The 13,097-nt window shown below is 37.4% G+C and overlaps 1 protein-coding gene across 2 annotated transcripts in view; it reads right to left on the bottom strand.

Annotated features, from left to right (window-relative positions):
• Positions 1 to 13,097, bottom strand: part of RTN1 (reticulon 1) — a 276,022-nt gene that overhangs the window by 194,540 nt on the left and 68,385 nt on the right. The window contains exon 1 of one of the 2 annotated variants that reach the window (XM_032135113.2): positions 2,933 to 2,963. The exons of the other annotated variant lie outside the window; for it this stretch is intronic. Within the exon in view, the coding sequence (XP_031991004.1) occupies positions 2,933 to 2,948 (16 nt within the window). The 5' untranslated portion in view covers positions 2,949 to 2,963. Of the gene's footprint in view, positions 1 to 2,932; positions 2,964 to 13,097 lie in introns of those variants that run through there. 2 annotated transcript variants of the gene reach the window in all.

The raw sequence follows: 13,097 nt of genomic DNA, 5'->3' as shown, positions 1-13,097 counted from the left end.
AAGATGTGCATTCTGCCACATTAACATCCTACTAGGGACTAACAACTGAACTCTCCATGTACCGCTTCCTGTAGGCCCTTACCTCCATCATTCACTTTACTGTGTCCTTTGTCCTCCACTCCGCTAATCACCAATTAGTGCTGAGCATAATTTGCTCCGGGTAATCATAGTCACACCTTATTCCCGCTCAGCTTTCTTTCCACCTGGTCAGTTTTATAAAGGTTAGCCTGGATTTTTTTTGTCCTCTGATGAGACACCAAGGGCATAGGGGGAGCTTTCCAAATCCTTCCCCAGGGCTGCCTGACACGCAACAGATTGCTTCTTTCTAAATCGAGAAGGAATGGGAGACTTCTTAGAATTCTGTCTACTCACATTCTCCTGCCGCCTCCCCTGCCTCAGGGTAGCAGAATGTAAGGGATTGGAATTAGGAGTCATGGAGGTTCCTGGAGTCTTATGCTTCTTTCTCTGGCTGCATACATAGCATGGGGCTGTACCGCTGCAATTATCTGATGGCTGACAGCATACTTTTTGCTAGGTTTTAAATTTATTCTGTCTTTGAGCATGTCACTGGGTTTTGGGAGAGGGAGATTTTGTGATTTGGCTTCACTTCATCATCTTCTCCTGGAAGTGGTTTTAAGGTGAGGACTCTTCTCCCAGAAGCAGCTCTAAGTAAGTTTTGCTCTTCAATAGTGAAAACATCAGAGTATCAATTCAGTCTGAGAGAAAAGAGAAAAGACTTGACACACACACACACACACACACACGTTCTGAGGTAACAGGTCAACTAACATGCATGGATGTGTGTGCATGCTTGTGTAGGTAAATGGGAAAGCCAAATAGAAAACTGGCCACATTCAACTGGGTAAGCTTTGTTTATTTTTAAAAATGCCAAGATAACATCTGCCTTAGTATCATCAGGGATTTAAAGGAGGGCCGACATCAACAATACTCTCAATGGCTCAAATCCGAAAAAGGTGTCAAAATCGTCCATTTCATGCTTTTTTGGTATTTACTGTCATTCCAATTTCATTGGAAATGCCAAGGTCTACGTACTTTAACCTGGTCACACTTAATGGTAAATATTATCACCTCAACAACCTCAAAAGCACATTGTAAAACAGGATGCTTCAGAAAATACTAGTAGGAAGCAAAAAATAATCAATAATTCTTTTCAGATTTCCTAGGAGTTCTAGTAAATATTTTTCTTAGTGAAGGAAATTATTAAGAAGCAATTTTATGTGTGTGTGGCCCTCAGAACGAACAAAAAAGCTTCTTTTTCATTGTGTCATGCTGAGTTGAAATGATCTGTATTACTTCATGTGCCAATAGCAAGGTAATACAACAATGAAAACTTCCCTGAAATCATGTGACAAACTTAGCCTGATATTTTTTAAAGGCTCTAAAAATATTGTTTTGAGCAATTAATATACTCGGGCCCCAAGGTCAAACCATAACAACCTTATGAACAAATTATTGAAACTAGCAAAATCTGAAGAACATACATCATATTCTACAGAGAAACAGAGACCTGGCATTCACATAGCTGCTTTTACTAATTAACATCGAGTACACATTTTGAACTCAATATGTAGCATTTTACTTTGTTCCAGACAAAACTAACACATTTTTCTAGAAACTGATTACCCAGTGGTATTCATCCTGCTGAGGGACAGAAGCAGAGTTCTATCCTAGGCACAGGCAAGTGACTCAGGACATGTGAACTATGGTCTCCACCTTTACTTTTAGCTGTCCTTAGAATAAAAGGTGGGGATGAATTTTAAATGCAACCTTTTTTTCTTAAGTACAGAAGCACCAGACTCCATTCCAAAGTAAAATCAAAACAAGAGCAATGGCAACAAAAATATCCAATTTGTAATCTTAGAAATCTAGTAAAAGACTAATTACTGTGTGTAAGTATGTGTATGTGTGTGTTTCATTCTCTACACCAGGTCCTTTTATCATAGAATTCATAAAAGTTCTATTACTTTGTCAATTACAGGCACACACACACACACATACACCACAAACACACAGAGTGATGAGAACAAAAAGCTACCCAGATAACGCATTCTTTTTCCTTTCTTCCTTTAGACTCTTTTAAGAGTTGTTACACTAATATACACTCACTATTGTGCTACTATCAAAAATCATGTTTAGCAAAGCCTCAGCCCAAATCCCCAACTCATATATACAAAATTCTGACCCTGACTTTCAAACATTGTCAGTAGTAGCTCCATCCAGCCCTAAGCATATTGCCCCCATGCCACAGTGCATATACTACACTCCTGTAACACATAAGGCCCCATGCTCTTTCCTTAGATCTGCTCATCTTCAGTAGTGAACATTGTCTAGATGCCTCCCAGCACCCATTACACTCCTCTCCCACTGAGTACTGGCCGTGAATCTTGAGTCAGACTGACCCTTCCTCCAGTCCCAGTGATGCTGACTGGCTTAAGTTGATCAGAATGGTACCATCTCCTTTACCAAAATTACTAATACCCCAAAGATAAGTCAGTAAGTGTATGGTATTATCTTGGCCATAATGATTAATTCAGGTATAGACATGTGACTTAAAATTGTTCCAATTGAAATTAAACCCTCTTTACTCACTGGTTGAAGAAGAAGAAGTTTTCTGTCCCCTTGAGTGTTAACAGAAACACATATAACCCAAGTATATTGTTAACTTATAGAGGAAGCCAGATGGAAGGAATTACAGACAAAAAGCATCACAGACTTGAAAGTATTCTAAGCCACTGGATCAAATCACCTCCAAAGCCTGTCTACATCTAGAATTTTCAGTTTCATCAGCCAACAGATGTCTTTTTTGTTTTGACCATTCTGAATTGAGTTTCTGTTAGTTGCAACACAAAGACACTTGACTGACACATCTTCCTCCTGCTTCCCAACTATATTAGAATAAAGTTTTAGTTACTGTAACAAAGATCCATGTCTGCTCCATGGTGTTGGGAGCAAGGTTCTTTCCATCTTGTTGCCCTGTCACACCCAGGATGTGTTGTCATCTGTATGGTTGAAGGTGGTTCATCACCAAACCCTTGTTCTTGGCTAAAGGATGAGAGAAAGGAAAAAGAGAAAGGAAAGAACATACCCTTTTCTTTTAAGGGAACAATTCAGAAGTAGCATCTTGTAGTCACTTGTAGTCATAGTCTATTGTATCACTTGTAGTCATAGTCTATTGACCAGAGGATGGTTATATGGCCATATTTAGCTAAATGGGAGGCTGAGATATGTTGTTTTTATCTAGGTATCCAAATGTCTAGCAAAAAAGTTTTTCCACTACAGGAGAAGAAAAGAATAGATACTGGAGGAAACCTAGCAGCTTATGTACCTTGAACTTTACACAGATTGTTTGATTTGGGTGCAATAATCTATCTTCTATGATCTACCAAGTCATTTCCATGTGTTCTTCTAAACCTATTTAATATCCACCCCAATTTAGCAGAATCCCATCTGCTGAGTTCTACATGAAAATAATTCCATATTGTGTGTATGTTTGTGTGCATACCAGCTGAAGTTCAAACTCTGGCTAATTTCAATATTCTGTGACTAATTTTAATCTTTGATAGGACAAAACTGGAATTTGTCCAAACTGTTTTTACTTGATGACATTAAAGATTAAAAAAAGATGGTAGCATAACAAGTGTGAGCAATCATTCTCTAAGACCAGCTAATGAGGAGATACTTCGGTTTTTTAACAATTTCAAAATAACTAGATCAATGTTAAATACTAATGTGGGCAATGGCAACACTAGCCAGAATTCTGAACTTTTTTTAATACATAAAATCTATCTGGGCCAGGTGCAGTGGCTCACGCCTGTAATCTTAACACTGCGGGAGGCTGAGGCAGGAGGATCACTTGAGCCCAGGAGTTCAAGACCAGCCTGGGCAACATAGTGAGATCCCATCTCTATTTATAAAAGTAAAAATTAAAAATTAAAAGTCAAAATATCTATCTGTATTATCTGCTAGTGTTCATCTACATATTTATTGTGAAAAAGTTCCCAGTGTCAAGGAAGCTGCATTCACCTCTAGAGTTTTAAAACAAACATCTTATTAAGATGTTCATGAAAAGACAAGAGGCAAACCTTAACATTGATACTTGGTATATATGTAGCACATCAGTATCTAGACTGACAGATTTAGATGTATATACATGTAATTGTTGCTGATTAATGTCACAGAAGATGAATTTTAGACATTTTCTCATCTCAATGCCCCAGTAAAACCACTCCTCAGAAATGTAATATGTTTTGGGGATGAGGAAATGGCCAGAATTGGGCTTTATATTAAATATGATAATTGAAATAATCTACATTATCCAAAAATTATGTATTAATCACCAACTATGTCCCAAGTACCATGGGAGGTACTAGGGCAGATAAAAAAGAATGAGATAAGGTCTCTGCCCCTACGAAACACAGTCACATGTCCCATAAAGACGTTTTGGTCAACTATGAACCAGATATACAGCAGTAGTCCCCTAAGATCATAATACGATGTTTTTAACTGTACCATTTCTACACTTAGATACACAAATACGTACCAGTATTTTATGACTGCCTACAGTATTCAATATAGTAACATGCTATACAGGTTTGTGGCCTAGGAGCAATAGGCTATGTCATATAGCCTAGGTATGTAGCGAACTATACCATCTAGGTTTGGGTAAGTATACTCTATGATGTTCACATGATGACAAAATTGCCTAATGACCTAATCTCTAGCCCCGTACTTAATGCATGACTGCATTTAGTCTTGTGTTATAAGCTATGTATCAACATAGCACTGTTCATATCATTTTTGTTGTTATTTAAAATCTTTAGTGACTCCATTGCCTACAGGAAAATGCCCCTACTTCTTTGCAAGAATATAGGACTTTAATAATACATTGGCTCTTGTTTACTTACACTTTCCTGTAACACTCTATACCCTTTTACATCAATACTGTAGTTGCATGAACATTCTATGCTGTCTCACACTTTCATAGCTTTACATAAACTCCTACCTCACTTTGGAATTATTCATCTCCTCCTGGTCTAATGAACTCATTCTTCAAAATTCAACTCAGATTTCACCTCTATTGTGAAGACAGTTTACCCCAACCTCTGTAAACAGTAGAGGTACTCCTTCCAATTTTCTCCAAAGAAATTAGTCTCTGGTTGCATTCATTATGTTACTTCCACCTGTTAATTTACTGATCTCTTTCACCAACTAGATTGTGGGCCCCTGAAGGCAGTGATTTTATCCTGTCTATCTTCATATCCACAGTGCCTAAAATACCGCCTCACACAAAGTAGGGGTTCAATAAAAGTTTGTTGAGTTAATCAATAAAAGATCAGGTATGTTAAGGTTATATATGAACTCAATTGCAAATTACTATAATCTATGAATAATTTAGTCAAATTCCAAATGGATCACCTGAATTTTCAGAACTTTTCCTTCCATCATTGTTGGAATTAATATACGCTCTTTGCTTCCACGGATGATTCCTTTGGAAGATTTATTATTCATTTTCTATGAAGCAGTTTGAGCTTCTTATTCTATGTAATAAACTATTGCTAAATGCAAAACAAATCTTCATCATCACCACTGTACACCATTTTTGAGCAACTTCTATAAGCACAGAGAGTATGGGATAATAATATGGGAAAAATTCCCTTGTCCAACAACGATCTTGGTTTCCTTAATTCCAGTCGGTTATGTGTATTGCAAATGCAACCTATGCCATTTAAAAATCATGATTATCTCAATAGATGCAGAAAAGGCCTTTGACAAAATTCAACAATGCTTCATGCTAAAAACTCTCAATAAATTAGGTATTGATGGGACATATCTCAAAATAATAAGAGCTATCTATGACAAACCCACAGCCAATATCATACTGAATGGGCAAAAATTGGAAGCATTCCCTTTGAAAACCGGCACAAGACAGGGATGCCCTCTCTCACCACTCCTATTCAACAGAGTGTTGGAAGTTCTGGCCAGGGCAATTAGGCAGGAGAAGGAAATAAAGGGTATTCAATTAGGAAAAGAGGAAGTCAAATTGTCCCTGTTTGCAGATGACATGATTGTATATCTAGAAAACTCCATTGTTTCAGCCCAAAATCTCCTTAAGCTGATAAGCAAATTCAGCAAAGTCTCAGGATACAAAATCAATGTACAAAAATCACAAGCATTCTTATACACCAATAACAGACAAACAGAGAGCCAAATCATGAGTGAACTCCCATTCACAATTTTTTCAAAGAGAATCAAATACCTAGGAATCCAACTTACAACGGATGTGAAGGACCTCTTCAAGGAGAACTACAAACCACTGCTCAATGAAATCAAAGAGGATACAAACAAATGGAAGAACATTCCATGCTCATGGGTTGGAAGAATCAATATCGTGAAAATGGCCATACTGCCCAAGGTAATTTATAGATTCAATGCCATCCCCATCAAGCTACCAATGACTTTCTTCACAGAATTGGAAAAAACTACTTTAAAGTTCATATGGAACCAAAAAAGAGCCCACATCACCAAGTCAATCCTAAGCCAAAAGAAAAAAGCTGGAGGCATCACACTACCTGACTTCAAACTATACTACAAGGCTACAGTAACTAAAGCAGCATGGTACTGGTACCAAAACAGAGATATAGACCAATGGAACAGAACAGAGCCCTCAGAAATAACGCCACTTATCTACAACTATCTGATCTTTGACAAACCTGACAAAAACAAGAAATGGGGAAAGGATTCCCTATTTAATAAATGGTGCTGGGAAAACTGGCTAGCTATATGTAGAAAGCTGAAACTGGATCCCTTCCTTACACCTTATACAAAAATTAATTCAAGATGGATTAAAGACTTACATGTTAGACCATAAAAACCCTAGAAGAAAACCTAGGCATTACCATTCAGGACATAGGCATGGGCAAGGACTTCATGTCTAAAACACCAAAAGCAATGGCAACAAAAGCCAAATTGACAAATGGGATCTAATTAAACTAAAGAGCTTCTGCACAGCAAAAGAAACTACCATCAGAGTGAATAGGCAACCTACAAAATGGGAGAAAATTTTCGCAACCTACTCATCTGACAAAGGGCTAATATCCAGAATCTACAATGAACTCAAACAAATTTACAAGAAACAAACAACCCCATCAAAAAGTGGGCGAAGGACATGAACAGACACTTCTCAAAAGAAGACATTTATGCAGCCAAAAAACACACGAAAAAATGCTCATCATCACTGACCATCAGAGAAATACAAATCAAAACCACAATGAGATACCATCTCACACCAATTAGAATGGCCATCATTAAAAAGTCAGGAAACAACAGGTGCTAGAGAGGATGTGGAGAAATAGGAACACTTTTACACTGTTGGTGGGACTGTAAACTAGTTCAACCATTGTGGAAGTCAGTGTGGCGATTCCTCAGGGATCTCGAACTAGAAATACCATTTGACCCAGCCATCCCATTACTGGGTATATACCCAAAGGACTATAAATCATGCTGCTATAAAGACACATGCACACGTATGTTTATTGCGGCACTATTCACAATAGCAAAGACTTGGAACCAACCCAAATGTCCAACAACGATAGACTGGATTAAGAAAATGTGGCACATATACACCATAGAATACTATGCAGCCATAAAAAATGATGAGTTCATGTCCTTTGTAGGGACATGGATGAAACTGGAAATCATCATTCTCAGTAAACTATCGCAAGGATGAAAAACCAAACACCGCATGTTCTCACTCATAGGTGGGAATTGAACAATGAGAACACATGGACACAGGAAGGGGAACATCACACTCTGCGGACTGTTGTGGGGTGGAGGGAGGGGGGAGGGATAGCATTAGGAGATACACCTAATGCTAAATGACGAGTTAATGGGTGCAGCACACCAACATGGCACATGTATACATATGTAACAAACCTGCACATTGTGCACATGTACCTTAAAACTTAAAGTATAATAATAATAATAATAAAAGAATTAAATTCCCCATGACAAAAAAAAATCAGTTTTGAAAGGAGTCAAAGTGGGGAACCAGTAGATTCTTATTCTGAAAAGGTACTGCAATATCTAGCAATCTTCTGTCCTGTAAAGCTATATAGAGAGCTTTCTCTTTAGTTATTCAAAAGTCCATTGTGCAATCAGTAACCAGAACCTACTATTTAGTAAAAAAATACTCCAAGGATGCTTCTCAGCATAGTCAAAGAGGCAGCTACCTACATGGCAAGACATTGGCAATATACCAAAACATCTGAATGCCACTAAATATCTGCCCTTGTGACCGGACTTAGAGTCTGAAAGTCTCATTATTAGAATTATTTCTTTGGTTTAAAGCATTATATTTACTCATTCCTTATAAAGAAGTAGAGGTACCAGGGTGATATTAAAGATAAAATTCTGCTGGTTTCATTATTTTGCCTAGTGTCATCTTTGTTAACACTATTGAGGAAGAGTGTTTATAGCATTTGAAAGGCTAAAATCCAACTTGTCTTCATAGCATAAGAAATGTTGACCCAGTGATGTCAACATTTTAAAAGGTTTTTAGTCAAATACGAGTTTAGTTAGTAATACTGACATTGGTCCTTTATAATTATAATATCACTTGAGGGGCTTAATGGATTTTATTTTGTGATTTTAGCAGATATAGATTCATAAAAAATTATCCATTTTAACAGAAACAGCAGAGTCATGATTCTTAGCATCCTCTTATCCTGGGCAAATGGATGTAATGCCCCTTATTCCAGAGATATACTGTACTATGTTTTTCAAGCAATTGATGTGTCTGAATTTTTCTAAAATTGTGTTAATTCACTTCTCTCCAATGAGGTCAAGTGAATTATGACTTGGCTACACAAACAAGTACAGTATTATTTTAAGATTTGGAGGTATATGCCTCAGAGTTCAAATGTAGCTCACCACTGACTAATTGCATGAATTTGGGCAAGGTATATCAGCTTGTAACTTAATACAAGTTATATCAGCTTGTATATTAATTTCCTATTGCTACTATAACTGTAACAAATTATCACAGATTTATTGCCTTAAAGAACACAAATTTATTACCTTACAGTTATGGAATTCAAAAGGTCCTAAAATCAAGGGGTTAGTAGCATGGGTTTTTTAGGAGGCTCTAAGAGAAAACGTAGCTGCCTACATTCCTTGGCTTGTGCCCCATTCTCCATCTTCAAAGCTAGCATCATAACATCTCCCAATCTCTCTCTCTCTCTCTGGTTAGGATCTCTGCTTCCATGGACACATCCTCTTCCCTGACTCTGATCCTCCTGCCTCCCTCATCTAAGGACTCTTGTGATTACATGGGGCCCACCTGGATAATCTCGACATTTTAATATTCTTAGCTTAATCACTTCTGCAAAATCTCTTTTGCCATATAATGTAACATATTAACAGGTTTCAGGGATTAGGACATGGATGTCATTTGGTGACAGCAGGGGTGGGGGTGGGGAGACATTATTCTGTTTACCACAGTGTTGAAGTTAATAAATTTACAGATAAAAAATTTATTTCAAATATTAGTGACTTAAAAAGTGACTCAAACTATTAAAATGATATAGGATTCTTAGCACCCCCACAACAGTTAGTGATTTGCTAAGATCTCTTGAAAAACGATTGCCAGATTTTTCAAGCAACTGTGTCTGAATTTTTCTAAAAGTGTATTAATTCATTTCTCTACAATTAGGTCAAGTGAATTATGACTTGGTTGCACAAACAAGTGCAGTATTATTTTAAGCACATGATTTGCTACATGCAAGTTAGGGTATTACCTCATGATTTGAGATGAAAGAAAAGGATTTAAAATTCTTTAAAAGGACATTCAGAAAAGAGGCTAAGGATAGTACACTTAGTCTGAATAAAAACAAAATACCTTATAGAATGAGAATAAACTGGCAAGCCATACTCATCAAATTCCACTCATCATCATAACCATGTAGGATGGAATTCTGCTTCTTAAGAAGTAGAAAGCTTCAGGAGAACATCATTCTCCTTTTAACATTGAGACAAATGTGGATAATCTACAAAATCATCCATTTTCTCAGGGCCATCAGAGAGTTGAGGTAATAAGGCAACCAAGGGAACTGAATTTCAAAGTCAAAAGCCCTCCCTGGAGAGATGGGACACATGAACTCTTTCACCTTTGATAGAGCATGGAAGAAAGAGACAGCCACCATAATATAATAAATCAAATTTAAATGTGGGCTAATGCATAATTTTAGAATAACTGGGTACCCCAGACACATAGAGAGTTCACTTTCTTCTCCATGGACTCCCATTTGGTGCTCACAAGAAATATTTGCAAAAGGGCAGGAGAGCAGAGAGTGTCCCTTGGTGGCACAGGCATTCAGGTGATGACCAGCTGCCAGGAGGCAAACATAAAATACTTCCCACTTTGACAGACTCTTCCCTCCTAGGAAAAAAAGCTGTATGTCACTGGGCTGGGGTTGGCTGGGGGAGGGGATTCTGTACTTTTCAAGAGCTTCCAGAGACACAAGGCAGAGTTTGATAGACAAAGGGATAGAGGTACAGGAACACTGAAAAAGACCTCCCTTTAAGATCTAGACACAGAGAACTCACCTAAAGCTAAAGCTAGATGGATAGAATTCCTATCTCCACCCCTACAAGCCTTGCAAAAAGTAATAAGCAAAATTAATTTACTGGTGAAAGATGGGCAAGGAAACAGAACCCCTCCATGGCACAGATATGCAGAGCCTGCTGGAAGCTGAGAGTGAGGCAGGAAAATCGAGAAAAGCCTTTTGGCATTATATGACCACAGAAGCAGAAGGTAACACTAACCCATTGTGAGAGGAATTTGAAGCCTACGAGGCAATGAAGGTAACTCTGGAAACAAAATCCCAGCCTAGTTCAATCAGACACTGACTCAAACCCCCACCCTAACAGCCTTACGTAAGATTAGGGGTATGCTCATTTCTGGGCATAAATGCTATTTGCCTCTTTCTCTATTATTATTTGATGTTTGACATTTATTCAAAACTAAAAGGAAACACAAAAATACATCTTTTTGTTGTTTTTGTTTTTGTTTTGAGTCAGAGTCTCACTCTATTGCCCAGGCTGGAGTGCAGTGGCGGGATCTCGGCTCACTGCAAGCTCTGCCTCCCGGGTTCACACCATTCTCCTGCCTCAGCCTCCTGAGTAGCTGGGACTACAGGTGCCCACCACCATGCCTGGCTAACTTTTTATATTTTTAGTAGAGACAGGGTTTCACCGTGTTAGCCAGGATGGTCTCAATTTCCTGATCTCGTGATCTGCCTGCCTCGGCCTCCCGAAGTGCTGGGATTACAGACGTGAGCCACCACACCAGGCCAAAAATACATCTTAAAATAATTCTTTAAACAGAGAACATTGTCAAGAGATAAAGCAATCAGTAGAATCAAACTCAGAGATGACACAGATGTCAGAAATATCATACACAGAGATTAAAATAACTATGATTAATATAATAAAAGATCTAGAAGAAAATATAAAAGATCTAGAAGAAAATATAAAAGATTAATGAACAGAAAGGAAATTTCACCAGAGGAGTGAAAATTTTTTTTAAATATTCTAATGTAAATGCTGGAAATAAAAGACGTAAAAAAAAAGTCCTTCAAAAAGCTCATCAGCTTACTGGACACAACTGAGGAAAGAATCAGTGAACTAAAAGATAAATAACTAGAAATTGTCCAAGCTGCGAAACACATATAGAAAAAGAATGGGGAAGGAAAAAACAAAACACAGAATCCAAGCTCTCTGGGACAACATCAAACAGGTAACATACATGTAATTAGAATCTCAGAAATACAAGGTAGAGCAAAAATAAGGCAGAAAATGTTTTAAATGATAATGGCTGAGAACTTTCCAAAATTAATCAACAGAAAAAATCACAGATTTAAGAACCCTAGGAGACTCCAAGCAGGTAAAACAATTTTTTTAAACCAACACGTCTAGATACACCATAGTCAGTCTGCTGAGAACTAAAGATATAGACAAAGTCTTCAAGACAAGGAAAAAGAATCATTACAGACAGGGGAGGAAAGATAAGAACTATAGCAGTCTTCTTATCAGTAACTATGCAAGCCAGAAGACAACAGAATAGCATATTTAACATACTGAAAGAAAAAATAGTTAACTGTCAATACAAAATTCTATACTCAGCAAAAACATATCTCAAAAATAATGGCATAATAAAGCCATCATTTCACACAAACTATAGCAAGGAGAATCATTATCAGCAGCTAGGCAATGGGAGAAAAGTTATAGACAGTTCTGCAGGAAGAAGATAAATTATGGAATTTCATATATATGCAACTACAGATAACTGGCTGAAGGAACAATAGCAAGACTGTATTCTTAACAAGAGCACAAAAGATATGAAGGAGGAATGGAAGTGTACTCTTATAAGATTATAACACTATACATGAGAGATATATTATTAGAAGATGGACTATGGTAAGTTAAAGTCTTCTACACTTAGAGAAAATTCCACAATTTTCAGTTCTTCCTGTATTGTTCCATGTAAAAATCTGTGTTCATGGGTAACACAGGAAAAAAGTATCCCAGTCAAATACTTTTGGGGTCAAACAGAATTCATCACACTTCTAGGACACATTAATATGTCTTTCCACCTTATTAATTACTCCACAAGTGTATTTCAGTATGGAAATACCTCATCTCAGTTGTGTTCCAGTTAATGTGATAGAGGAAATTGTGAACACTGTGTACACCTGAAGGTTTTGAAGCAACTGGTAGAGTTACTAATGTTAACTAAAATCTGTATAAAATGAGCTAATTGTTCTCTTTGGCTCTATTTACTTATTAGTAAAAATAAAGTCACAAAAATGTAATTAAAACCTAGATAAAAAGAACTATGACTTCTTCAGAGGAAGGGGCTGGAACATTGCTATTCAAACTGTGATCTGTGGTCCAGCAGCACCAGCATCAGCTGGCAGCTTGCCTGACACACAGAATTTCAGGTTAAGCCAAAGACTTCCTGAATCATAATCTACACTGTACTAGAAAAATACATGGCACTAGGCTACAACAGAGTGATG

The sequence above is a fragment of the Hylobates moloch genome, unplaced genomic scaffold (assembly GCF_009828535.3).
Source record: "Hylobates moloch isolate HMO894 unplaced genomic scaffold, HMol_V3 SCAFFOLD_16, whole genome shotgun sequence".
NCBI lineage: Eukaryota > Metazoa > Chordata > Mammalia > Primates > Hylobatidae > Hylobates > Hylobates moloch.
This window is presented reverse-complemented; position numbering and strand designations above follow the sequence as displayed.